The sequence below is a fragment of the Drosophila persimilis genome, unplaced genomic scaffold, assembly GCF_003286085.1.
Source record: "Drosophila persimilis strain 14011-0111.01,24,50 unplaced genomic scaffold, DperRS2 tig00000124-arrow-pilon, whole genome shotgun sequence".
Lineage (NCBI taxonomy): Eukaryota > Metazoa > Arthropoda > Insecta > Diptera > Drosophilidae > Drosophila > Drosophila persimilis.
This window is the reverse complement of record NW_020825294.1, coordinates 1194157-1219969: the sequence shown is the minus strand read 5'-3', so window position 1 is coordinate 1219969 and position 25813 is coordinate 1194157. Positions and strand designations below refer to the sequence as shown.

The following is a 25813-nucleotide window of genomic DNA, read 5'->3' as shown; positions in this document are numbered from 1 at the left end:
CTCATTTTGTCCATGGCAGTGGCAGGGCGTGGGATCTCCCATTAGGGATTAATATTGTAATGTGTGGAAAAAGGTTATGGAAAGGCTTTTTGTATGGATATGAAAATGCAAATATGTATGTGAATATTAATTCTAGAACAGCTTCCATTACTCCAAAATATGTACTTCGACAAGAGGCCACAGGTGTCGCGAGGCCCGAGGCTCGGTCCCTGTCGATGCAGTGATCGCTTATAGCTCCCGAGAATGCAAAAACAATATACAGCAATTCCCAAAGTCCTTCTCCATCTACTATACCATTTTTTGGGATGTGATAAGGAATATATTCAAAAAGATCCCCAACCGAATTGAAATACTAAAACTAGTTCACAGCTACCCCAATACTAGGCTCTTAGTCTTAGCTGCAATTTTCTGGTACAAACTTGATCATAATAATGTTGAAAATCTCACACCATCTTTCCCTAATTGCCGCACTCTTTAAAAATAGTTTAAATCGATCCAACGCCTCAGTCCTGTATTTGCACCTTTCATAAGAAGACACCTGAACTAGTTCACAGCGATCCAACACGTCCATCATCATCTTGTGCACCCCGCGCAAAGGCCCTGGGAGCTTCAGTGGCAGCACTGGTGCTGAACCAGCAGCAGGAGGTGAGGAGGTCAAACGATGGCAAAGGAAAACGCTTTGCACCTGCACCTGCATCACTAGCATCATCCCCAGTCGCAGTCCCCCAGAACACAGCCCCCCTCCATATCCACTACTACCACAAAACGTGTCCTGTCTTCAGGTGGCGGCAGACATAAAGTGGGCGCCAAGCAAGGCCCCATTGACCAAGGCTATTTAAGGATGCCACGCTCTGATGCGTTGCACAGTTAAGACCCGAAGCTGACGGCGTAAAGGTCTGCACAGCAATCAGCAATCTCATAAAAAGAATACAGACAGCACACAGAGGACCCAGAGCACACATATCTATATCCAGACTCTATCTCCTCTCTCCTTCTCTCTCTCTCTCTCAATTGCAGGTCATTTTAGAAGCTAAAGTTAATGTTGAAAATTTGCTTTCTCACATTTCCAGATACTTCCGGACACAGCAGCAGCAGCAGCAGCAAGTCGACGGCGACGGCGACGGAGACGGGCAGCAGCAGGCACTGAAATTGCATTTCTAATAGAGGAGCAGAGGCCAACACGTTCAGTGTATAATATTTGAAATCAAAGCATTAGGGTCTAACCATGTCAGCGGTGTACGTGAATCACAAGCTCAACATGCGCACAACTGCTGTCAAAATGAAGCGAACGCAGCCATGGATGTCCTGCATGTCCTGGATGTCGTGGATGTCGCACAAGCGGCTTCTCTCCACCAGCCACAGCCACAGTCTCAGTCCCAGTCCCAGACTCCATCCAAGTCCCCAACAGGAAGCGGGCATGGCCAATTGATTTTGACGGCAACGAGGACGAAGACTAGGAGGACTACGAGGACTTCGAGGACTAGGACTAGGAGCAAACTAAGACAAACTAAGATAATTCAATCGCGTTTTTTACATATTTATGGTTACTTTTTCTTCGGTTCCTTGATGAGTTATATTAAAACTATTTGCGCATCAATGGTGCAGCAAATGGCAGCGGAAGCGGATAAAGAAACGGAAGTGGAAGTGGCAGTGGCATTGCCAGCAGCCAAAGCAAAAAGGAAGCCAGTAACGGAAACGGAAACAGCAACGGGAATGGGTGTGGGAATGGGAACGGGAACGGATGCCCGCATCGTGGCAACGGGAATTTGCATTATAAGACTGATAACATTAAAAAGATTTCTAGAGATTTCCACAACCGACAAACACAATCAAAAGCATCAGCAGCAGCAGCAGCAGCAGCAGCAGCATCAGCACCAGCCATGGCAATCAGCAGCGTCAGCAATGTCACCAACGTCAGTAGAAGCGTCAGCTGTTGGAGGAGGAGGAGGAGAAGCAGATCCAGTCCAAAATAGAAGACACTCACATCCACATACACCCTCGCACTCCCATATACGACATCCACAGGCGTGTTGGCGGCACCAGCTGACACCAGGCATACTGCTTATGCTCCTTTTGCTCAGCAGCCTCTGGCCGGACTGCTGTGACTGCCTGCACGGCGGCGGCAATACGGTGAAGACCAAATACGGCCTGCTGCGTGGGATTGTGGTGCGCTCCACGCCGCTGGTGGAGGCATTTCTCGGCATACCCTATGCCTCGGCGCCTGTGGGCAGTCTCAGGTGAGTCAAAATCGAGTTGTTTGTGTGTGTGTGTGCTCCGGCTCCGGCTCAGGCATGTTGCACAAGATTACGTTTTCCGGGTCGTGGATTGTGGCGTGGTTGAAGTGAAATCTCTTTTCAAATAGAGACAACATCGTGAAACACGGTACGAGTTGCCTTTAAGTGGTAGAACATTTCCAGGAAAGGTGTACAAACATTTTTTTTTAATTTTTTGCATATAAATAGACTATGGTCTGGTAACATTGAAGGTGACTTAATCATTGATTTTTCTTTTGTTCGTAGAATGGTTACAAATTGAGAAGTAAATTTTGCCTTAGCTACATAAATTCTTTGACCTATAGCTTAGATTTAATCTCTTCTGTAAGTGTTCTTTGTAATAATAATAATTCCTGATCGGTCGTTGTCGTGTACCGGCGAAGTCGAGGCAGTTTATGGCGCTCTCACGATCCCATCTTTATGGTAGAAGGGCACGCAATCTGAACGCCACATGGGGGTCGTCTCCAGGCTCTTTTGCCTCGCTCAGACGAAACTTTTTTCACACAGAGCAGCAGAAGTTTAGCCAAAGCAATTTTAATAATTATTCTCATGAAATATGTGTGTGGATGGCTGCTGTTGCCGGGGGTCCTAGCACTTTTTACACCCACCTAACGCTTGCCTGCAAGTGAGGACTTTACGGATCTCGGCCTCTGGCCTGGCCCTAGGTCTAGCACTGGCACTGGCACTGGCTCTGGCTCTGGCCCGGGCGCCACCTCGGTCGCGCAAATCCCAAAGCTTTGAGGATTTAAAGTTCCATGGGGACACAGGATACGAAGGAGCACACGGCGACCGCTCTGGCTCGTAATGAAGCCCAAGTGCTACTTGGAATTAATCTACAACCTTATTCCTACGTACACGTATACGTAACAATTAGAAAAAAACTTTTCATTATTCGGTTAGTTTTCTGTGGAAAGATTTCAAAACCGGAAGAAGAAAACTGCACGATTTGCTTTGTTATTCCCCAGTACGAATAAGCGAATGGTTTACCCAATTAATAATGAAGCAGTTGACAGGTCCTGGAAGCAGCAGCAGTTCTTCCACCAAGGACCTCTCCATGAGACACGACACACAAAAAGTTCGATAAGCCATTTCGAGCAGTTGATGCCATTGAACGGCGCAAACGAGAACGAGAACGAGAACTCTCGAACAAGAACTCTCGAACGAGAGAACTCAGACCAAACTGAAGTTTTGTGGGGGATATTACAAAAGTTTCCCGCCCCATTCCCATGCCTCCCCGTTACTTGGGCACTTTCACACTTGCACACGGCACTCACACGCTCAGACATGTACAGTACAGGACACAGACATGTACATGAAGCAGGAGCCTGAAGTCAGGAGCCTGGTTTCGAAGGAGCCACACCGAAAGCAAAAGCAAAAACCTTTTGTGTGACATGCATGAACAACAAGTGTGTTTGATGAAGCGATTGGATGAAGTACTTAAAGGGCCCTTCATCGCCTCCTTTCGCTCGCTCGCTCCATTGATGTTTGCTTAGCCACAATTCCTGAAAATTGTTCTTTAATTACTTCCGTGTGGTAGGAATGTGACGCCAGCCCCACCGGGGTAGATGGTAAATGGTAGATGGAGAGTGAAATGAAGTCGTTTATGAATGCGGTTCATTATCATGCAGCAACAGATGCCAGAAATCGGCAAACAGAACTTAATGAAATGCCAGGGCACCTTGTGGGAAGCCCAGACGGCCCACGCGGCATGTGTTGCACGACGGAGAGTATGGAGTGGTATTTTCTTTTCTCCGATAAAACGTGGTATTTGACGAACCGTCAATACATGGCTGGCTGGATAGCAGGCGAGAGCTTACAATATTAATCAAGCCAAGGGGGACAAACGCATCTGTCGCCAAAGTTTATAATCAAAAATTCACAAAAAGTTAATAAAAATAAATGGGGAGAAGTCAAGCTTAGGAGACCCCTAGACCCTGACGCATTGTTTTATATACATAGTTTTTATGTACTAAATGTATGTACATATATGATTATAATGGGGGGGTGTGTATATTCTATTAAAGATGTCCATTAGATTAAATAGATATAATACAACACACTATATATAAATGTAGATATATTAAAGTACAAACTCTTACCTCATTGATCTTCCCGATGATTCCAGAATATTTGTTTTCTACGGGGGTTCTTCCCTCTCTCCGAAAGAAAATTATTATCATATCTAGAATACATATTCGCCTTTAGAGTCTTTCCGTGCAGCCTGGAAGCAAAAATATTTACACAAAAATTGAATTTAATTGAAAGCTTTTAATGTTTTAGATAAAATTGTGTATGTAGTCAAGCAAGCATGAATATTTATGTTTTTAGCAGCGCATACACGTAGTTTTTTTTTTTTTTGGTCAAAATACAGAGTGAAAAACGTGCCAAGTCGAATTTGTACACATGTATATGTGGAAGTTAAAAAACTACGATATACGAATACACACACAATAAAACGATTGCTTTTAACGCTCGAAAAAGTAGCGAAAACAAAAAAATTTTTATATTCGTTTAAAAATAGTTTAAAGTGAAACTTTTGCGAGGGCTTTTACCCCACAAAAAAAGTATTAATTTTTACTGTGGTGCATGTCGAACGGGTTACAGATGTGCGGGGCCCAAAACTAGGAACGTGAAACACAAACACACACACACCAACAGCCATCACGTACACGTATGGCTGAAGAATTCTGCTTGCCACAAAATTGGGAGGCGAGCTTTTTGTTTCTGCGGTCCATTGTCTGTCATTTGCCAAGGGGGCGGGAAGAGAGAGATAAACCGAGAGGGAGAGACAAAGGAGGCGGGAAAGCCACAAAAGCAAAAAAGAAACAATCAAAACGTTTCGCGTCAATTATCGCGTGTCATAAAATCAACAACAAAGCAGCATTTACCGCTTATCGCTCCGCCAGCCCTGGTGCAATCATCTGTCCCCCCTCCTGGCTCATCCGCTCCACACGGACCCTCACGCTGATGATGGTTGATCGATGGATTTCAGCGCAAAACAATAAAATTGCACAATTAATCAAAGGCAGTTTGCACTTTTGATTGATGGGCGGGTACTTAGTTTCTGTGTTTTACGAGCCAAACGAATCCTTTTCCTTTAATCGCCACCACACACCCCCGTACGCCCACATATTTAGCACACACGACCCCGAAGACCACATGAAAACGTGATGCCTCACAAGTGGCCGAAAATTGAATATTTACTTATGCGCGCCCTCTTTTTGCCACAGATTTATGCCTCCCATAACACCATCCACTTGGAAAACGGTTCGCAATGCGGATCGATTCTCGCCCGTCTGTCCACAGAACGTGCCCATTCCACCCAACGGGCCGGAGGCGCTGCTGGAGGTGCCGCGCGCCCGTCTGGCCCAATTGCGGCGTCTGTTGCCGCTGCTCAAGAACCAATCGGAAGACTGCTTATACCTTAATATCTATGTGCCCTATGAGACGCGCCGCTCGAAACGTAAGTGCCAGGCAAAGTTTATACGTTTTTTCCGGCAAATTTAAGTGAAACAAAGTGATAAAATGTACTTACCGCTCTCCTGTTTCTTTTTCTCTGGCGGACGCGTGTGTTAACATTTTGCTAAAAAAAAAAACAAAAACGAAAAGGGGAAAACGCTGTTACTTGTGCATGAACATGGCGGCGATTAACATTTGGGGTTACTTTACTTGTTGCAAATATTTAATCCGGTGTTTCTGGTCGTTACTGCATTGGTGTCGTGGCTCTCAATTCCGTAGTGCATTGCAGTTTAATATAATTATCAACAACTGCAAGCGCTGTGGACTTGGCAGCTCCGATAGCCGCAAACACAGCTGCAGCAGCGATAGTGATAGCGATGAACCCAATTAGTCAATTATCGCATTAATCATCCTGTTTCCCCCCATCCCTAAAGGCAATGTGGACGCTGATGTTGAGAGTGCAGAAACAACGGCAACAAAACTCTCTACTGTGGTGTTCATACATGGCGAATCGTTCGACTGGAACTCTGGCAATCCGTACGATGGCTCCGAGCTGGCGGCCCACGGCAATGTCATCGTTGTGACAATCAATTTCCGCCTGGGGATCTTTGGTTTCCTGAAGACCGGCGGCAAGGAGAGCGCCCAAGGTAACTTTGGTCTGATGGATCTGGTGGCAGGCCTGCACTGGCTCAAGGAGAATCTTCCGGCATTTGGGGGTGATCCGCAAAGCATTACGCTGCTCGGCTATGGCACGGGTGCCGTGTTGGCCAACATATTGGTTGTCTCTCCAGTGTCGAGTGGTAAGATCTGATCAGAGATCAGAAAAAAGTCTTTCCTCAACCTTTAACCTTTCATTTTGTAGATCTAATACAGCGCACAGTTCTGGTCAGTGGTTCCGCCTTGTCGCCCTGGGCCATACAAAAGAATCCACTCTTCGTGAAGCGGCGCGTGGCAGAGCAGACGGGTTGCCATGGCGATATGCTGTACGATGATCTGGCGCCCTGTTTGCGAACCAAAAGCGTGGCCGAACTGCTGGCCGTCAAGGTGGATCATCCACGGTATGTGAGAGATGGTTATTTTAAGCGTATCCAACCCAAATGTAATCTCTTTCATTTCAGATTCCTGGTCGGCTTCGCTCCATTTGTGGATGGAACTGTTATATCGCCCGTTGCCAATCCCTTGGGCAGCACCACGTTGCCCCTGGGGTCAGCTATTGTTAGGTAAAGCGATTCGAAACGCATCTAAGATCATATTTTAATTATTTTTCTGGTAAACAGTACTTCAGGAATTGAATATGCAAACTTTCCGAAACGAGACCTCATATTCTGCCTTAGTTCTGTGGAATCCTACCTGGATTTGAGTGCCCAAGACCTAGAGTTTGGCTTTAATGAGACGCGTCGTGATCGCATTCTACGCACTTTTGTGCGCAATAACTTTCATTATCATTTGAATGAAATATTTGCCGTCTTGAAGGTGGGTTCAATTAATTTATAATTAAAATACCTGATTTTAAATCGTTTTTTATACCATAGAATGAGTACACCGACTGGGAGAAAGCCATACGAAATCCTTTGAGCTCCCGCGATGCCACCCTTCAGTTCCTCAGCGATGGCCATACGGCTTCGCCTCTGATTAAGCTCGGCTACATGCACAGCCTCCGCGGGGGTCGCACTTATTTCCTGCACTTTAAGCACAAAACTGTCGAAGAGGAATACCCACAGGTGGGTATTCAACTGGGAAAACAATCAATGAAGTCTATATTTACCGTTTACTTACCGAATCCTTAGAGAACCGGCTCTGTTCGTGGCGAAGATGTGCCTTTTTGGTTAGGTCTGCCCATATCCCCGCTCTTTCCACACAACTACACAACTCAGGAGCGTCAAATCGGTCGCCTAATGCTGCGATATCTGTCCAACTTTGCCAAGACAGGGTAAACGAAAACATCTCTTAAATGAAGTCTTCCTCTAACTCTCGTATTCGACAGCAATCCGAACCAATCCACTGAGAAAACAGCCTTGGGTAATTCAGAAGATGCTACCTTGCATCAGCAGAAGAAACGCTCGGCAGCTGTGGTCCCTAATCCACATCTCAGCGATGCGATGACTTTGGCGGTGCTCTACAATCAGCGACGCAGCAATGCCATGCATGAGAAACGCTCCTATATACGACGCCGTTTGCGGAGTAATAATGATGGTGCCTTCACCCAGCTGGGGCTGGCCAGTGAGCGGGATGTGGGCAGCTACGAGGGTGATGATCTTCCCTTTTGGGACGCCTACGATGTGGTCAACCAGCTGTATGTGGAGTTGGGTAAGCTATCACGGCCATTTAACAGAAAATCTTTTGGTTTTATGATAACTATTCCCTTTGCAGGCAACAAAGCAAACATTCAGAGCCATTATCGCGGCCATAAGCTGTCCATGTGGTTGAACCTCATCCCTCAACTACATCGCCATTTCAATATCAATGACCAGTCCATGAGACATCATCAATTCCAGGATGATATGAACAATAGGGATCTGTATGAAGGTTAGCAATCCACTCCAAAGGAAGCTTCGTTCCAGGCTATAGATATTCACTTGATTTATCTTTTTAGGCGTTGTGCGTCCACAGTTGCAGACGAAACCAGCAGAAGATGATAACATCATCATTATACAGAAGAGTAGAACGACCACGACAACGCCGCCACCGCCAAAGACACCTAGTGCAAATGTAACGCAAGCCTTGAATCCCATGATCAGCGGCACAGCTACCACCACAGGTTAATCTTTATTTTATAATTAAAAAATGGCAATCTGCTGACATTGAATCTCTTACAGAATGTGGCATCGATGGAGCCATGTCCGTCTCCGAATTGACCACAACTCAAGCGCCGAAAGACAATCGAACTGGAGGACATACTCGGGTGGAGACCCAAAAGGACCTGGCCACCGCTTCGACGGGCATCATTGGCAATCTGGAGCTACTGCGGCGGCTGAGCGGCAAACAGTTCCAAAGCTACACCACAGCATTGATTGCTACAGTGGCCGTGGGTTGCTTTTTGCTCATCCTCAATGTCCTCATCTTTGCGGGGATCTATCATCAGCGCGAGAAGCGTGCGCGGGATGCGAAAACCAAGGAGGAGCTGCAGGAAAGCGATACCAGCAAAAGTTCCAGCATGCTCAAGCTGAATGCTTTAATTGGGGGTGGTGGAGGAGGACCTGGTGGTTGTGGATCTGGTGATCACGCAGATGCGTACTCTCTCAGCGGCACTGTGGTGGACAGCAAGGGCGGTGTGGGTGTTGTCTTTGGGGAATACAGCTGCTACGATGAGAAGACCAAGCAGCTGAAGGAGGAGAAGCTCATTGTGGAGCTGCCACCATCGTCGTCGGTGTCGGTTTCTGGGCAAACGTCTCTCATGATGGACAGCTGGGGCGCCTGCTCCACCAGCACACTCGATCTGCTGAAGACCAAACCAGGCATCGGAATGGCGGATAGCCACCTGGAGATGGTCTCCTACAATGCCCTTCCCACGTTAATGGAGTCCACGTCGGCGCTGAGCAGCAAGCGCGGATCCTTTGTGGAGAACAGCCTGCAGTTCAACAGTCCGCAGCAGTTCGACTATGCAGTCCAGTCATCAGATCAGATGTCTTTCAAGGCTATCGAAGAAGCCGTCAAGGCGGCGGCCATCCAAGACTCTGAGATCATGCGAGATGATGACATACCCGAACCGCCGCCCCCACCGCGATCTTTTCTTGCTGCCCAACAGCAACAACAACAACAGCAGCAGCAACAACAGGGTATACTGCGGCAGACGGGGACTGCGGGCAGTGCGACCACGGGTCCAGGGAGCAGCGGGAGCAAGAAACGTGTACATATTCAGGAAATCTCTGTCTAGCATGCATTACCCTCCAACTCTTACTACGACTAATCACAATGTAAGCCCCTCATTTCATCTCGTTTCCTTCTACTCATTTGAGGATCAGTTCTTGATTTATTCTCTCTCTAATTTAAAACACACACACAACACAAACTGCCCCTCCTCTCTCTCTCTCTGCATTAGAGCCTTTTTCTGTATGTGCTCTGTTTTGTGAGAAGATGATGCAAAAAATCGATGTAACTGTATGTATTATGTGTATGTATGTATGTTTGTACATTATGTAAATGTTCCTGGTAGTCCGTGGGAATGTGAGAAATATAAGTGGAAAAATTCAAGTGTAGGAATCATTTCGTCGAAAGTGTTATATTGTATCATTGTGTGTATAGTTTTTATGTTCCTTTCGATCGTACGTACGATTAGGATTCACGTATTATATTGTATTTGCTTGTTATTTAATAATTAGCGAAATCAAAATCGGAAAATATATATATGTAACTGGCTTTTAATTATTTATAATACCATAAACTACAACTATGATACGCATACTGTATTTAAATGTATTGTAAAATATTGACTCTATTTGTATGAAATACATATGTAATACAAAAATCACCAGCAGCTGAGAAGGCTGCTTAAGAGAATGATCAAGAATTGCACAAAAAACAACATACCGAACCCCGCGCACCGCTGATATACTGCATAAGATCGGAGTAAGGCAGCATTCAAACGTAAGACAGGCAATCATAGCCATGTTGTGCTGATCAGAACTCATCCACTAGAGCCACTCATGTAGAAGCCCAAATTATTAAAAACCAGTGCTTTCAGATACAGGTAGCAGCGGGGGCTTTTTAAAATCAGTAACTGGCCTTCGATAGACGTCTTACAACTAATGGGGTACAGATAACCAGCAATATGTTTGTAAAAAACCAACAGAAGTGTTTTTATAGTGGCACATAGTTCAAGGAGGCACATTAACCGATCATTCCAAGGATCCATTCATTTCATATGTGACATATGACGTTGGTCTTTAAACTGCCTGTTTAACGCTTTGTCTTTTGCAGGCAACTGCGTTTATTTTGTAAAAAAAAATCGTCTGGACTTTGGGTGTTAATCAAATTAACCTGATTTCACATTGTTTTTTGGACTGAACGGTTAATCCAGCATAGAGGGGGATAGATGAGGCACTAGTTACATTATATGTAGTACGAGTACTACTTCTTAATTTGTACTAATCAGAGATTGTGAAAAACACCTGGGTATGAGGGATTTTAAAGCTATATTGGCTCTGCTTTTATTACTTTTTTCGCTTTCTTTGTCAGCTTATCGTCCCTTTCAGCTGCTTTACGTTTTGTCGTTTGTTTTTTCTTAGGTGAGGGCGCCTCCATACCGGGCTCCATTTTAATTAATTCTATTAGTGCGTCGAGCTCCAATTCGGGTTTAACCTCCTCCGGCTCTTGGCTAACCTGCTCCGGCTCTGGGCTGCCAAACTTGATGGATTGGTTCTGCGGTTATAAAACAGTACGAATTACATTACATTTTCCAATTTCTCGCAAAGAGTAACATACCACCGGCTCTTGGCCCTCCTCCAGCAATAGTTCTCCCTCGATGTAGGGCATCACATTGCTCATGTTGAAGCTTTTGATGCGAAAATTAATGTCCTGATCCATGGTAATGCCCTCCCGGGTGTTCTTATTGTTGGTGAAGCGAATTATGGTGTTGAATACCCTGTAGATGATGGCGCTGACCTGGTGCTTGGATATGTGCCGCACAACTCCACTCAGGACGGCCCCCTCAACGGGCTGGAAGACATAGAAGTCCGCGTTGATAAGCAGGTGCAAGCTGGGATCATCCGCTCGCAAGGCTGCCGTCTGGCCCAGGACCTTGATTTTCTTAATGCCCAACACAATGGCAGATAGGTTGGCATCGTATATTCCCACTTTTGTGCGGATGAGCAGCTCGTGGAGCGCATGCTTGAAACTAGCCATGCCGTACGGTCCCATCGACAGGTGCATGTCCGTGTTGACGCAATTCACGCATGACCCGGGATTGTTGGCGTACGTCTCCAACTCCTGGGTTGAAAATTTTATATATTTCTGTAATATTCGCGACATTTTATAAAATGTAATTATTTCTCCGAGACGAACCACATGTTCTTTGCCAGCGGATAATCGATGAATCGAATATCGATGGTTTTTCGTGCCGATAGGATGCAGCGATGTTCGTCCATCCCTAGTGGAAACATGCTGTATTAAAGGTGGAAAAAACAGAAAAATCACGACAAAGAAAATAAGAAAGATTAAGATAACGATTTTATACAGCTCTCAAGATGGGAGTACCAGCATTCTTTCGGTGGCTAAGCCGAAAATACGCGAGTGTGATAATTGATTGCAATGAGAACAAGCAGGTGGATCCGGATACCGGTAAAAATATCTACGAAGACGCCACCCTCCCTAATCCGAATGGAGTAGAGTTTGATAACCTGTACTTGGACATGAACGGTATCATACACCCGTGCACGCATCCGGAGGACAAGCCCGCGCCCAAGAACGAGGACGAGATGATGGTGGCCATATTCGATTGCATCGATCGACTTTTTGGAATTGTACGGCCGCGAAAGGTGCTCTACATGGCCATTGATGGAGTGGCGCCCAGGGCCAAGATGAACCAGCAGCGGTCGCGACGCTTTCGTGCGGCCAAGGAAACCACCGAGAAGCGGATGGAGATAGCACGAATCCGCGAGGAGTTGCTGACCCGCGGCTGCAAGCTGCCGCCCGAGAAGGAGAAGGGTGAGCACTTCGATTCCAATTGCATTACGCCCGGCACTCCGTTCATGGACAGGCTGAGCAAGTGCCTCCACTACTACGTCCACGATCGACAGAACAATAACCCGGCATGGAAGGGCATCAAAGTCATCCTTTCGGATGCCAATGTGCCCGGCGAGGGCGAGCACAAGATCATGGACTACATACGGAAGCAGCGCGCCCAACCCGACCACGATCCCAACACCCAGCATGTACTCTGCGGCGCCGATGCGGATCTGATCATGCTGGGCCTGGCGACCCACGAGCCGAACTTCACCATCATCCGGGAGGAGTTCCTGCCGAACAAGCCCAGGCCTTGCGATATTTGCAATCAATTTGGCCACGAAATGGACAAGTGCGTAGGACTCAGTGCCGTTGGATCGTCGGGGGCCAACTTCAAGCCCGATGTGGCAATTGGAGCCGAGGTGAAGTTCATATTCGTGCGTTTGAGCGTGCTCAGGGAGTACCTGAAGCAGACGCTCGAGATGCCAAATCTACCATTCGAATATGACTTTGAGCGGACCCTCGATGACTGGGTGTTCATGTGCTTCTTTGTGGGCAACGATTTCCTTCCCCATCTGCCCAGTCTGGAGATACGCGAGGGAGCCGTTGATCGTCTGGTGGAGCTCTACAAGAAATGCGTCTACAAGACAAAGGGCTATCTGACCGACTCTGGGGACGTGAATCTCGATCGAGTGCAGCTGATAATGACGGATCTGGGCAATGCCGAGGATCAAATATTCAAGAGTCGCCAGAGGCGCGAGCAGCAGTTTAAGGCCCGTGAGAAACAGAGGCAGAGGCAGGACCACAGCGCTTTGGATCAGTCTGTGTTTGGGCCAACGGCCGTTGGCGGTGGGCGCAACGGGCAGCCGTCGAGTATTGCCAATTACAAGCAGGAAGCTGCTGCCCTGAGAACAGGACAAAAGCGCCCCAACGAGGACACAAAGGACGAGGAGGAGGACAACGATGAGGTGCGCTTGTGGGAGGATGGCTTCAAGAGTCGCTACTACGAGTCCAAGTTCGATGTGGCCCCTGAGAACCATTCGTTCCGCTATGCAGTGGCCCTGCAATACGTGCGAGGTCTGTGCTGGGTCTTGAAGTACTACTACCAGGGGTGTGCCTCCTGGAACTGGTACTTCCCCTATCACTATGCTCCCTTTGCATCGGATTTTGTCAACATACAGGGCCTGTCGACGGCCTTTGAGAAGGGAACAAAACCCTTCAATCCCCTCGAGCAGTTGATGGGCGTCTTCCCGGCGGCCAGTAGTTCGCATGTGCCCGAACCCTGGGCCGAACTAATGTCCAGTCCCGACTCTCCCATCATTGACTTTTACCCCGAGGACTTTAAGATCGATCTGAATGGCAAGAAGTTCGCCTGGCAGGGCGTCGCCCTATTGCCCTTTGTCGATGAGAAGCGTCTCTTCAAGGCCCTCGTCCCGTACTACACCCAGTTGACCGGCGCAGAGGTGAAGCGCAACAAGCAGGGCCACAATTTCCTCTACATCAGCAACTCCAGTCCGCACTACAAGAAGGTGAAGAAGATTACCGAGAGCACCGACAGCGAGGATCAGTGCAATGCCATCTCGTTCAATGGCATGCGTGGCACCATTCTCCGTTCAGACATAGACACTGCCATCGACGGCTGCCTGCCGTCGCCGATTGCCGGCCTACCGGACATCACCGGGAATACTATTGTGACGACGTTCTTCATAGATCCCGAGTACGATGATGATTATATTTTCGAGGCCAAGCGTCTGCCCGATGCCGTTGATCCGCCGCAGGTGCTGCCTTCCGAAGGCCGGAAGACTGGACCCGTCATCGGTTTTAATAGCCATCAGACGAGGGCCTATGTAGCACCTGGTGGACATCGTATGCTGAATGCTGGCATTCGTAATGGCCAGGGAGACAGGGGACAGCAGGGCTACAATCAGGGTGGCGGTGGGGGCGGCTATGGGCAGGGACAAGGACAAGGCTATCAGAACAATAGCCGAAACTACAATTACAACTACAACAATAATTACAACCAGCAGCACCAGGGGGGAGGTGGTGGCTATCAGAGTCAGGGTCAGGGTAGCTATCAGAACCGCCAGCAGTACGGTGGTGGCCAGCAGCAGCAGCAGTACCAGAACCAGAGGTACACACAGGACGGTGGACAGCAGCAGCAGCAGGGCCAAAGGAGTTACAACAACTACAATGGTCAGCAGAGGAACTACCAGCAAGGTGGGGGTGGCAATAGGCAGCAGCAGCAGAATCAAAACTATAGAAGATTTTAAACGCACACACACACAGAACAATTAATGCACTGCTCTTACAAATAGAAGTACTATCAAACATTTTAATAAAGCAATAATCTACCACAGTTAACTCCCAGGAACATTCATTGTTACCTTAGTGCCTCAATATATATTGTATATCATGGTTGATATCTTTTGATCTGTACAGCAGAAGATATCAACAGATTTTGCACACACGAGCCGCCTGCCTTTATTAATGCCAGTGCCTCTAGGGTATCAATATTAGTAGTACACTCATCAAATTCAACTTCAAATTGTAGAACCCCGCCTATATTATGCAGTACAATACCACACCATTAATAGACAGTCCTCCTAGGGGTACTTTGTATCATCTTACCATATACTATATACAATTTTAACAAATACTTCAATACAAAAAGTCTTTAAATTAAGAATAAACATGTAAACGAGGATGTCAACCTTTCTACTTTTTTATTTTTTTTGCATTTCAAAACATTTCACAAGATATGATAGATTGGTAGATAGGTCCTCTATCTATCAAACACAATTTTACCAAAATTGTATAATTAGGAATAATAAACCAATTCATTTCAAATACAAAACATCGAAAACATTTCACGATTTATAATTGATAGATTGATATCTATCTATCAGATCTGCTATATACAATTTTACCAAAACTTCAACTTGAAAAAAAATTGTCTTTAAATTAGGAAAAAAAGAAATCGATTGATTTCCGGATGTAATATTTTTTTTGTTGTATTTTGTAATTTCTGTTCTTAATCTTATCAAGACACAACCAATCATTTGTTTAGCTTATTTCAAGACGTCCTTCTCTTTATCCGGCATACTTTTACTCAAATTTCGCAATAAAATAAGACATTTATTGAATAGCCATCAGGCTATGTATTTCGATCGTATGGAATGTGATAAATGTTATAATTTCGATTCCCGCGATTCCATTTAACAATAAATAGTTTAATTACGAAAACAGCTCTCATTTTTTTTTTTTACAGAAGGTACTTCTTAGATGCTACAACTCGCTTAGTTGCTACGATTGGTGACGCGGTGGGGGTATTTTTTTGAATTTTCTTTTATGTATAAAGATTTTCTCCGATTAAGAAAGTTTATACTCAGCTGCAAAAAATGATAAATATATAGACATATTATTACTAATGCCTCGATATATATGTAGATGAGGATGTGGGGGAGCTTAAACTTTAAAATATAAAAGATATACGAGTTTTTAGTACTACATAATCGAGAGTAGGAGTAGAGTTTAAAAACTAAACACAATGTGAGCTTTGTTCACGTTCGATGCGGAAGAGTTTGGCTGTCTGTAGGTAGTTTTGTATATATGTTATCAGAGGTTTGGTTTGGTTTCGAGTGAGTTCTGTCTCTCGCTAATCAAACATTGGTGATAACATTCTTGTTACGATCGCCCAGGCTATATCGGCCATGGGTGTTGAAGGGTGTGCGCGTACGTCGCGTGAACGAGCGGAGGCATCGCTGACCCTCCACACTCTCTGGATTATTTGTCACAGCGAAGAGGTTAACTGGGTTGCACGATTAAACAGAACGAATAAATAACCAGAAATCGTATAGAAAGGACCTGCATCGTTTCACTCACCTTTCGCCTCGAGCTGTTTTATCGTTTTCTTTGCATCCCTTAGCTTGTTCATAAGTATCTCGTTCTTGCGCCTCTCCATGGTCAGCTCCAGGCCGAGTTGCAGCTTGCTCTTGGAGTCAACGGCGCTCAGAATTCTACAATTAAATCTATTTGAAAAATACTTTGATAGGGCTTTGTTTAACAAACTTACGGATGACTGAAAATGGACTGTGATGTGGGCCTCTGATCCGGATCGGGATGCATCATTAGGGCTATCAGCTCATTGAAATCCTTGCTCAGTGTCGACAGGTAGGGCACCTCACCGTTTCGTAGCTTGTGCCAGTCGGGGCCATTCTTGGGTAGTGGTCCACCGCCTGCCACCTCGAACAGTGTGATGCCAAGCGAAAATATGTCCGCCCTAACCAGATCCGAATAGTCATCTTTGAGCAGCTCCTTGGGCAAGTAGCGGCAGTCGCCCTCCTCCACATGCGGCTCCTTGACGGACGTCACATGGCCCAGATCACCGATTTTGTATATGCGATCACCGATGTCCGTATGGCGTAGCTCCTCATAGACACTGTCCATGCCATCATCATCTTTGGTTTGCTGCGGCTGCGCCTCCACCAGCTTGTGGGCAGTGGGATTCATCGTAGAGAAGATATTCTCGGGCTTCAGGTCCATGTGGACCAAATCATTTGAGTGTATATAGCGCAGGCCCTCGATCACGTGCATTAGGACAATCTTCAGTTCGGCCTCGCCCAAGAAATGATCCTGGATGCGGGCATGTAGACTGCCGCCGTCGCAGAACTCGTTCTGTATCAACATATGATCATCCTCCGCCCAGGCGGAATAATAACGCACTACATTATCGTGCTTGCCCAAAACTGCATGGGCCCAGACCTCATTCAGGGCACGTTTTCTAGAAGAGAATCCACGGATTAGGCGATGATCAGTGGGCATAAAACGCGCTTACTTACTCAAAGGAACTGCCTGCCACTGGCTTCTTACTCTTTTTGATGGCATAGATGCATCCATCGAGCCGATTCACGCACTGGAAGACAACACCGAACTCCCCCACACCAATCACGCGAACCTGCATGAATTCTCGCTTGAAGCGGCTGATGTTCGTGTCGTGCAGGGCCAGGCGCTTGGGGGCCTGGTGTATCTCGCGCATCGGATCGCCAACGTCCTCGGGGCCCTCATCATCACAGGTATCGCTGAGTAAATACTTTTGAATAGCATTCACGTTGAGATTCTCGCGACCCACTTGGGTGCGACACCGTTTCTTGTTGTGGGCCAGGAGACCTGAAACAAAAACATCATTCATAAATTTATTCACAGGCCGATGACTCTCAATGAGAACTCACTGTCTGGTGTGAAGGGATTCACATTGGCGGTGTCCTGGGGCTGCATGCTGCGGTTGTGCAGTGGCAAGCAGCGCGGGCGCTCCGACAAGCGGAAGAGCTCCTCTCTGCGAGAGGCATTTACTACCGCTGCCGCAGCGGACAGATGATTGCTGCACTGCGACTTCTGCAGGATGGTCTTCGGTGTGGCAGGAGTGCTGAACAATCGTAGGGCACGAACCTTTTGGCATGGTGGTGACATAGAAACGTCTGCAGCCACCTTCTTCTTGTGCTGCGGACTCAGGCTCTCCGGCTGGTCCTTGTCAAAGTCATCGTCGGCGAAGCGCAGCTTGCGCGGATTAAACACTTGCGGCGACGGCGTACCCGATCGCAATTCGACACTCGAGTCGAGATGCTCCAGCGAAGTGACGCTCATTTCGTGCTCCGACTGGCGAAATGCCATTGTAGTTTCCGTCTTTTGGCCTCCGCGCGCAATTTAACAATGTGGCTTTACAAATTTAAGAACAATATCTTATAGGGGAAAAGGGGGACGACTTTTCATAAAAAAATGAAAACAAACACAATACAGAATTAAACTGGGAATGCGATGCGATTAATGCGGCTACAGGGTTGCTCTGGCAAAAAAGTTATCGGAACGCTATAGTTCTGTTGTCGATATATCTATTTAATATATTGGTTATGATAAAATTTACGTTTCGAGAAAATTTTTTCACATGATGCCTTTAGAAACTGCCAATGGATTAGTATTGTCCGAGCTAATTATATACAAAAAAATGGATTAAATATACCATTTTATACTTGATAGTGCAAAACAAAAAGGAACTACTATTGAAGTGAACGAACTAAAAATGTTCACCATGATCACCTTACATGCATGTAGTTCCAAGTAACATCTGTATAGTACGCGATAGTATCGATAACATCTTTAATTTTTTAATTAACTTTTAAAGAAAGGCATCAGCTCGACTTCATGGACAAAATGGACGTAATTGATTGGAAATGGAAATGGACCAGCCGGACTCGCCGCCGGAATGTTTTGATGTGCAAACAAAGAGGCCTGAAGACTTTTCTGTAGTTGCGAATGATGAAGACGAAGAGGCTGAAAGATTTCGACAACGAGCGAGGTCTGTGGATCATTGAGTATCAGGATAACATTGCAATGACATCAGAAACGCAGCGGAAGGTGGGACTGTTGCTCCACTCAGAGAGCATGTCCTTTGGCCGATGATGCACAGAATGACAAAATAATACCGTCTTCTGCAGCTGATCAGCGTTGAAGGCCAGCTAAGCCTCGCTTCCTCAAGCGCAAGCCATCTGTGCAAACTGATATTGCTGAAAACAAAATATTTTTTACTCTAATCCTTTGGTTGAAATCATACAGGGTGATTGTCATATTAATGCCATATTAATAAATAAAGAAATTCGTGAGAGATCAGAATTAGCAAATCTAACGATCTTTCTTGAATAATACACAAATGCATTAGTTGAACTGTAAAAAATGAATAAGCAATTATTTTTGCCCAATATATATGTATGATCTTTGCCAAGATCGCTTCTCTATACGAATCGCTCTGAGCTGTTTTAAGCTGGCTTGTTTAAGCTTGGCTCGGCTCGGCTGAGCTGAAAGATAATCTGATAGCCATCCGTGTCCATATATTTCTTCTCTAAGCTAGGAAACTATCTCAACGAAATATTGCATATAGTTATATATTATGACTGCCAATCATTTGTCGGAATCGGGATTCTACGAAAAACTTCTTTGTTTTCAAATATTAACACCCCAAAAGTTCCTATTTGTGTAGTTATATGTTTGTATATCGATCGCTGATTTCGGCGAGCTTTTCCAGTTTACAGCTAAGTCAGCACCGTGCCGTTTTGGTTTTTTGTCCGAGTTCTTAAATATGTTTTCAGCTAACCTAAGGCTAATTGTATTAATATTAAACCATTTTCTATGGGTAAAAATGTGACAGCATGTGTTTTTTGGCATTTAATTTATTGATTTGAATAATTTTGTATTTTAGTTTTCAGCGCATTTGCTATATATAGTTCAAACACACATCAAGAATTCATACATATTTTTATTTCTTAAATTCTTAACTATGACATCAATGTATGAACATCGTTTTTTAATTTCGCATTGTAGCAGGTCTTGCAATCATATGAATATTTTAAAGAAAAAAAAACACCATACAAAGTTTGAAAGTTGAAATATCAAGAGTGTATGTATTTGTTGGGGATCGATCGGTAACACATGAATTGAAGAGAATTGACATAATGATGTTATGTTATGGTATGAGGTTGTATTTATATACTGGCGCTTTATTCCCCAGTGAGAAACACACGAATGCGTCGTTCCGCCTCCTACATATTCGAGTATCGTTCCAGGCATCGTCTATATCGTCTGGTTGTCAAATCAGAAGCACAAATCAATTTACATAGCAAACGGTGTGACTAGATCGATGTTCGGTTCGGGTGTCCCTCTTTACGCCGGCTGCCGCCGATCTCCATTTTAAGAATTTATAATTTTGATGTTTTATTTTTGATATTTCAAGCGCTCTTTGTTCTGTGATCTCTGTGTGTGTTTTCTCTTCCAGGTCTTGTCGCGATAGCAAAAAGTACTTACAAATGCGTACTTCCCTTAGACAATAAATTAAAACCCTAAGCTAAGATGGTTTTGGGGGACAACTAAACGGTGTTTGTATGTTGTGTATACTGAGTGAAGAAAGTGTTGTTTTGTTGTTGGAAATTGTTTTGTTTGTTTCTTGTTTCGTTTCGTTTAGTTTTGTTTTGTTTTTCTTTCTTTGTTATATATGTATGTATTGGGGGTGTGGTGTGTGTGAGGGAATGAAGGGGGAGTTTGTTGCCCCTTTCGCGCTGATTCTTGTTTCTTGGCTGCAGCTCTCAGGCCCCACGTACTATTTCTTCTTCTTCTTGAATTTGCGGCCATCGTCTGCATCCGTCTGTCGTCGCTAGTCCCGGGACACGGAGCGCGAGGCCGACGAATCGCCGCGACGGCGTGGTGGTGATCCTCCACGACGCACTGGGGGCGATGCTGAGCGTGATCCTCTATCCCGCTCATCATCATCATCCTCGTAGCGCCGCTTAGGTGGCGGCGGCGATGCGTCCACTGCCCCACTGCCATTGCGCTCATGGTCGCTGTAGCGTGACACCGAACCATTCTCATCGCGTCCATTTGAGCGGCCAGAGCGGCGAGCACCAGCGCCCACAGAGCCAGCGGAGCGACTGCGTGAACGAGTGCCACCAGACTTGGAGCGAGTGCGACGGCGACGGGATGTGCTACGAGATCTGCTGAACGAGTTGCTTCTAGAATGAAACCAAGACCAGGATCTCAATTATTCATGATTTTTCAAATAATAAAAACAGTACAATCCAAACAAGTCCCAAAATAGTCTTAGATACTACACACAAAAAAAATATCAATCCTACTTTGCTCAGAGTTTTATTCGGATGAACTACAACAGATCACAACTGTAAATGTATTTAGAGAGACAGATCTCATGGATAATCGCAAACCACTCAGTGCTTGCCTCCCTTCTTCTTGTAGTGCTTGTGGCCGTGTTTTTTCGAGCCCTTTTTTCCATGCTCCTCCTTCTCCTCGTGGCTGTCACCGTACTTGTGCTCCTTCTTATACTTCTTGTGATCCTCGTCGTGGTGGCCCTTCTTGTAGTGACTGTTATGCTTTTTGTGGCCCTTCTTCTTGCCAGCCTCGTGCTTCTCGCCCTTCTTGTGCTCCCCATGCTCCTCGGCATGGTGTTTGTGCTCTTTGCCGAACTTCTTGTGATGGCCGCCCTTGTGCTCGTCGTCGTAGAACTTCTTCTCCTTGTAATACTCGTCCTTGTTGAACTTCTTGTGGTATTCCATCTCCTTGTGGCCCTTCTTGTGCTTCTTTTTGTGATGGTGCTTGCCCCCCTTCTTGTGGGCCCCATGCTCGTTCTTCTCCCCGTGTTCGTCCTTCTCATCGTAGTGCTTTTTCTTCTTTTCGCCCTTGTCGCCATAATGGTGTTCGTGGTCCTCCTCCTCGTGATGCTTCTTCTCGTCCTCCTCCCACTCCTTGTGCTCCTTGTGGCCGTGGCCACCCTTGTGCTCCTCGTCGCCGTATTTCTTCTTCTCGTACTTTTCTCCACCCTCTTCCTCCTCCTCGGAGGAGGCCTCCTTCTTCTTTGCCGCCGCGTAAGTCAGCAGCAGGCTCAGGACCAACAGAAGCTTCAAATGGCCCCGCATATCGCATGGTATGTTGCCTCTACACTGAACCCACTTCCCAATTGAAGCATTCGCTTTTATACTCTGGCAATTGGGGACCGCAGATTGCCTGCTGATGAATGCTGTGCATGATGCAAGCCCCCTGCTGCCTAACTGCTGACGTAAAAACGTTCTGCTTCATTGGTTGTCAGCGCTACACCGCAACCAATCGCAGCAGCAGCAGCAGACTTCTTGCAACTCTCGGAGGGAGAAAGAGTGGCCTCCAAAATTGGATTCGATTGAAGAATGTAATTTGCTGCAAATGTTGCCACACCAAAAGAATCATAAGGAAGTGGATTTGAGACAAATCAAACTATTCCCTTAGCTTCAGGTTTCATTTACAAATTGTTCTGCAAATTTACACAGAGACGAACGCCTAGACTTCTTTGCTGTGGCCGTACCTGGAACGTAAACTACCTGTGGAATTACAAAATCCACAAGCACTAAAACACTTGTTACAAAATAGACTCTCCAAGCACCATAACATAAAAGAGTTGGTTCAGAAAGATACAAAACATAAGATATAGTCCTGAAATACAAACAGAATATATGTTTTGTGAATATTACATTTTATTGCTAATGTACAACAAATAAACTTTACTCTGGCTGATAATTATATATTACTGTTCTCCTAATGTATAATGAAATGCTACAAGTTAAGAGCCTAAAAACTATCCCCCCTCAAAGAGCCAAGAGTCTTTATTCCTGCTGCTCCTTCTTGGACTTTTTCTTTTTCTTGGCTGGAGTTGGTGCCTCTTCGGGCTCGGGCTCAGGCTTGGGCTCCTCCTCGGGTGCCTCTTCATCCTTTTGCTTCTTCTTCTTCTTTTTCTTCTTCTCGGACTTTAGTTCCGCCTCCTCTTCGGCTGGCTCCTCCTTGACCTCCTTCTTGACTGGTGTGCTCTCCTCTTCTTCGGCCTCCGAGTGTTTGCGTTTCTTCACATTTAATGTGTTATCCGCCTCGGGTTGATACGTGAACACCTCACTGCAAAGTTTCATGAAATAAAAATACATTAATATATACAGACAAATCAGCATCTCGGAGAGATGTCTGGAGAGAGACTGGAACCCAAATTTCACTCAGACAGCCAAGGTTTATCGTCATAGTAGTCAGATATATGCGAAACCTTTTTGATATCATCATAGGAAATGAGTTGCAGCCGCTCTCTCTGTCTCTAGTAATACATACCTCTTGGCTTGATATTTCTCAAACTTGGCCTTGGCCTTGCCCGTGCCAGACAACTTTCGCAGATTGCCCTCCTCCAGTAGGCGAAGACGAGCCTCCAGCTTCACCTTGTGCGCCGCACCGAGCTCAAAGGTCGCCTCCTCACCGAAGGCATCCACGCGGGTGGCCAGCGATGCTTTGGCCGCCAGCGAACGTGACATTTTTCCCTTGTTCTTTTGGCTCGCCTGTCCCACCAGCTGGGCGTGATAGATAAGACCATATTTGGGGGTGTCCTTTTTGGTTTTGAGGGCACGGAAGAGGGCCTTTTCGGCGCCCAGAATTTGTACTGTTGATGAGGGATGCTTGGCCAGGTTGATTAACGAACCGGCATGGGCAATGAGACGGGCACCGACTGTGTCGCCGACCAGCACCGTAAGATTGGGTGCCATGGCCATCATGCGTGCCTTGAGGTAGTCGTACAAATGCGTGCGATAGTCGTTGATGGAGATAATCTCATCGCACAAGCACTGAATGTTCAGGACATCCTCCTCGGAGATCTCAGTGCCCATCGAGATTTCGGCTGCCTCCTTCACCTTCTCCTCAACGTCTTCGGGTAGGATATCGGACAAGTCGGCGGCCGCCATATTGTCCCTGGTGCCCACCAGCTTAATGGTCTTCACAAAGGCAACATTGTCGGTTATGATCTTTCCCAGCTCGGGAAAGTGCCAGCCGTACCATTCCCTGGCCCTCATCATATAGTTGTTCAGCTCCTTGTCCAGATCATCGAGCAGACACTGGGCCTGCACAATCATGGTATCGATTTTGTCGGGCGAAAACTTCAGCTTGTAGCGTGACAGAGAGTGCGCCAGACCCAGGGCCATGGCCGTCATCTCCTTCTTGGGCAGACCGCCCAGCAGACTGTCCGCCTGCTGGCGGATGCAACGCATCAGCTCCTGGACGCCAGTGTTGTACACACACTGCACCGATAGCTTGTCCTTGATGGCTGTTCCCAGTTTGGCATCGGCCACGAGCAAGGGCGACTGCACTTCGTCGATTAGCAACTTTTTCAGCGTTTTCTTGAGGGGCTTGGCTACCTTGCCTTCGACCGCTGCCGTGGCGGCGGCCAGCGCCTCTGTGGTGTCGTTGAATTTCTCAAAATGCTTCAATTTCAGCAATTTGTTCGCCTTCTCCGGAGTCTCGAATTCCAAGTACAGATTATCGACCTGTTCGAGCTTCTTTTCATCCATCAGCTTGAAAATGGCGTAGCCCGCCGGCGTTTCGTAGAGTACAAACATTGTGTCACTTTGTGCTCATTTAGTTTTAATTTTTATTTATGAAAAATTAATAAAACACCCAGACGTCGGCGCAAAACTTAACCTTCTTTTCTGTATGCCGCGTGTAAAAGAAAAATCCAAAATGAAGCGTAAGCACGTGTATTCGAGCGGCGGCCAGGGTTGCCGTACAGTTTGCGCTTAACAGCACCTTTCTGGCCACTTCATCACGCTGCAGACTAATTCACCACGAAGAAACGCACTTGAAGTAAGATCGATGTAGTCAAGCGTCCCGATCATATGATACCCGGTATTTGTTCACTGGTGTTATTAAATAGGTATGACTAAAAATATTAACATGCTAAATTTCACATCTTCGGCCGTATTTCGCCGAACAACACTTATGAATACTTGTATGTACGACTTTTATTAAAACAAACACAAATAAGATATACCCTTGAATTTGCGAATACCCAATACTTTGTGTCGAGCACGTGTACGCTGTTACCAAGCAGCGGCTTGCGCATAAAAGCCACATTTTGTTGAACTTCTGTTCGCGTCTAACAGCACATATTGACATACATTGTAGTGTTATTTAACAGAACGCGCCTAACAGCACAAGCAGTGCTCATTTTCTCCCCACACTCAAAACAATTTAAAAATGTTCTATAGAACATCCTCACGCATACATACACACATAAATATCCCTGTATGTATGCGAAAATATCGCCATGTTTCATGAAAAAAAAATGCAACAATAATGAATGAAATTTTTTACTAACCTGCGTCGCTGTCTTGCTTTACGCTCACGGCAATGGCGGGCAAAATGTCCACGGCCTCCACATTCATAGCACTTATCGTCCCCACGGCCACCAGCGCCACCGCGGTCGCGTCCTCCAGCGCCTCCGCCACCTCCTCCTCCGCCGCCGCCCCCTCCTGCTCCACCGCCAGATCTTGCGTATTTACCAGTGGACAGCTCCACCCGAGCTCGGCGTCCACAAACAGTGCGACCATCTAGACCGCGTACCGCATCCGCTGCATCTCTAGCGCTCTCGAACTCCACGAAGGCGAATCCTGGGGGGTTGCGGGCAATCCAGACGCTGCGCAGACTGCCGTAAGCTCCAAAGACATACTCCAAATCATTTTTACGGGCGTTATTACCCAAATCTCCGACATAAACCTTGCGGTCACTCGGATGCCGCGACATTGTGAATGTAGTTTTTGATTTAGCTTGGGGCTGTTAATGTGGCAGCGGCAGCAGCAGCAGCAGCAGCGGCAGCAGAAAAAATCGATGCGGTACGAAAATGTACTTTACACTGCTCTCACGGAAACACTGTCGGCTAGAAAAACTGGCGGTTGCTTTTCATTACTTTACGCGACTGTTTTTGCCAATTTTTTAGTCAGAGAATTATATTTATTTCTGCACCATTTCAGCATTTACCGGGTAGCGTAGCACAGCAGAAAATAATGGTTATCGATATATTAAATTGCAAACAAATGACA

The 25813-nt window shown here is 46.2% G+C and overlaps 7 protein-coding genes and 1 non-coding gene across 9 annotated transcripts in view; 2 read left to right on the top strand and 6 right to left on the bottom strand.

Annotated features, from left to right (window-relative positions):
- Positions 1–4391, bottom strand: part of LOC6593730 (sodium/hydrogen exchanger 9B2) — a 37160-nt gene extending 32769 nt beyond the window's left edge. The window contains exon 1 of the mRNA XM_002019072.2: positions 4373–4391. The gene's annotated coding sequence lies outside the window, so the exon portion shown is untranslated. The remainder of the gene's footprint in view (positions 1–4372) is intronic.
- LOC6593731 lies at positions 1095–10571 on the top strand. Its single transcript, XM_002019073.2, has 12 exons — positions 1095–2237; positions 5504–5736; positions 6167–6532; positions 6595–6790; positions 6851–6952; positions 7010–7205; positions 7265–7453; positions 7520–7662; positions 7717–8039; positions 8103–8258; positions 8326–8490; positions 8549–10571. Exons 1-12 carry the CDS (start codon positions 1297–1299, stop codon positions 9604–9606), a joined length of 4068 nt encoding a protein of 1355 aa, XP_002019109.1. The 5' UTR covers positions 1095–1296; the 3' UTR covers positions 9607–10571.
- A 64-nt stretch (positions 10572–10635) lies between these two features.
- Positions 10636–11714, bottom strand: LOC6593732 (DNA-directed RNA polymerase I subunit RPA43). Its single transcript, XM_002019074.2, has 2 exons — positions 11154–11714; positions 10636–11090 (listed from the first exon to the last, which is right to left on the bottom strand). The coding sequence occupies exons 1-2, from the start codon at positions 11697–11699 to the stop codon at positions 10863–10865; spliced, it is 774 nt and encodes a 257-aa protein (XP_002019110.1). The 5' UTR covers positions 11700–11714; the 3' UTR covers positions 10636–10862.
- Positions 11715–11858: 144 nt separating this feature from the next.
- Positions 11859–15094, top strand: LOC113565487 (5'-3' exoribonuclease 2 homolog). Its single transcript, XM_026987645.1, has one exon. It carries the CDS (start codon positions 11915–11917, stop codon positions 14660–14662), a length of 2748 nt encoding a protein of 915 aa, XP_026843446.1. The 5' UTR covers positions 11859–11914; the 3' UTR covers positions 14663–15094.
- A 718-nt stretch (positions 15095–15812) lies between these two features.
- On the bottom strand, positions 15813–18059 carry LOC6593426 (wee1-like protein kinase). Its single transcript, XM_026987646.1, has 5 exons — positions 17621–18059; positions 17231–17558; positions 16465–17172; positions 16275–16408; positions 15813–16200 (listed from the first exon to the last, which is right to left on the bottom strand). The coding sequence occupies exons 1-5, from the start codon at positions 18057–18059 to the stop codon at positions 16052–16054; spliced, it is 1758 nt and encodes a 585-aa protein (XP_026843447.1). The 3' UTR covers positions 15813–16051.
- Positions 18060–20404: 2345 nt separating this feature from the next.
- On the bottom strand, positions 20405–25786 carry LOC6593427 (probable splicing factor, arginine/serine-rich 6). 2 transcript variants are annotated; one of them, XM_026987584.1, is made up of 2 exons: positions 25093–25786; positions 20405–20938 (listed from the first exon to the last, which is right to left on the bottom strand). In XM_026987584.1, the coding sequence occupies exons 1-2, from the start codon at positions 25515–25517 to the stop codon at positions 20587–20589; spliced, it is 777 nt and encodes a 258-aa protein (XP_026843385.1). In that variant the 5' UTR covers positions 25518–25786; the 3' UTR covers positions 20405–20586. The 2 variants fall into 2 exon arrangements, with proteins under 2 accessions (XP_026843385.1, XP_026843384.1); XM_026987583.1 differs by having other exon boundaries at positions 20405–20941; positions 25093–25784.
- LOC6593429 (nucleolar protein 58) lies at positions 22471–24400 on the bottom strand. The gene is made up of 2 exons (XM_002019078.2): positions 23064–24400; positions 22471–22859 (listed from the first exon to the last, which is right to left on the bottom strand). The coding sequence occupies exons 1-2, from the start codon at positions 24332–24334 to the stop codon at positions 22577–22579; spliced, it is 1554 nt and encodes a 517-aa protein (XP_002019114.1). The 5' UTR covers positions 24335–24400; the 3' UTR covers positions 22471–22576.
- Positions 22951–23023, bottom strand: LOC113565583. Its single transcript, XR_003408693.1, has one exon. It is a non-coding gene; the product is annotated as a small nucleolar RNA SNORD53/SNORD92 (small nucleolar RNA).
- Positions 25787–25813: the final 27 nt, after the last annotated feature.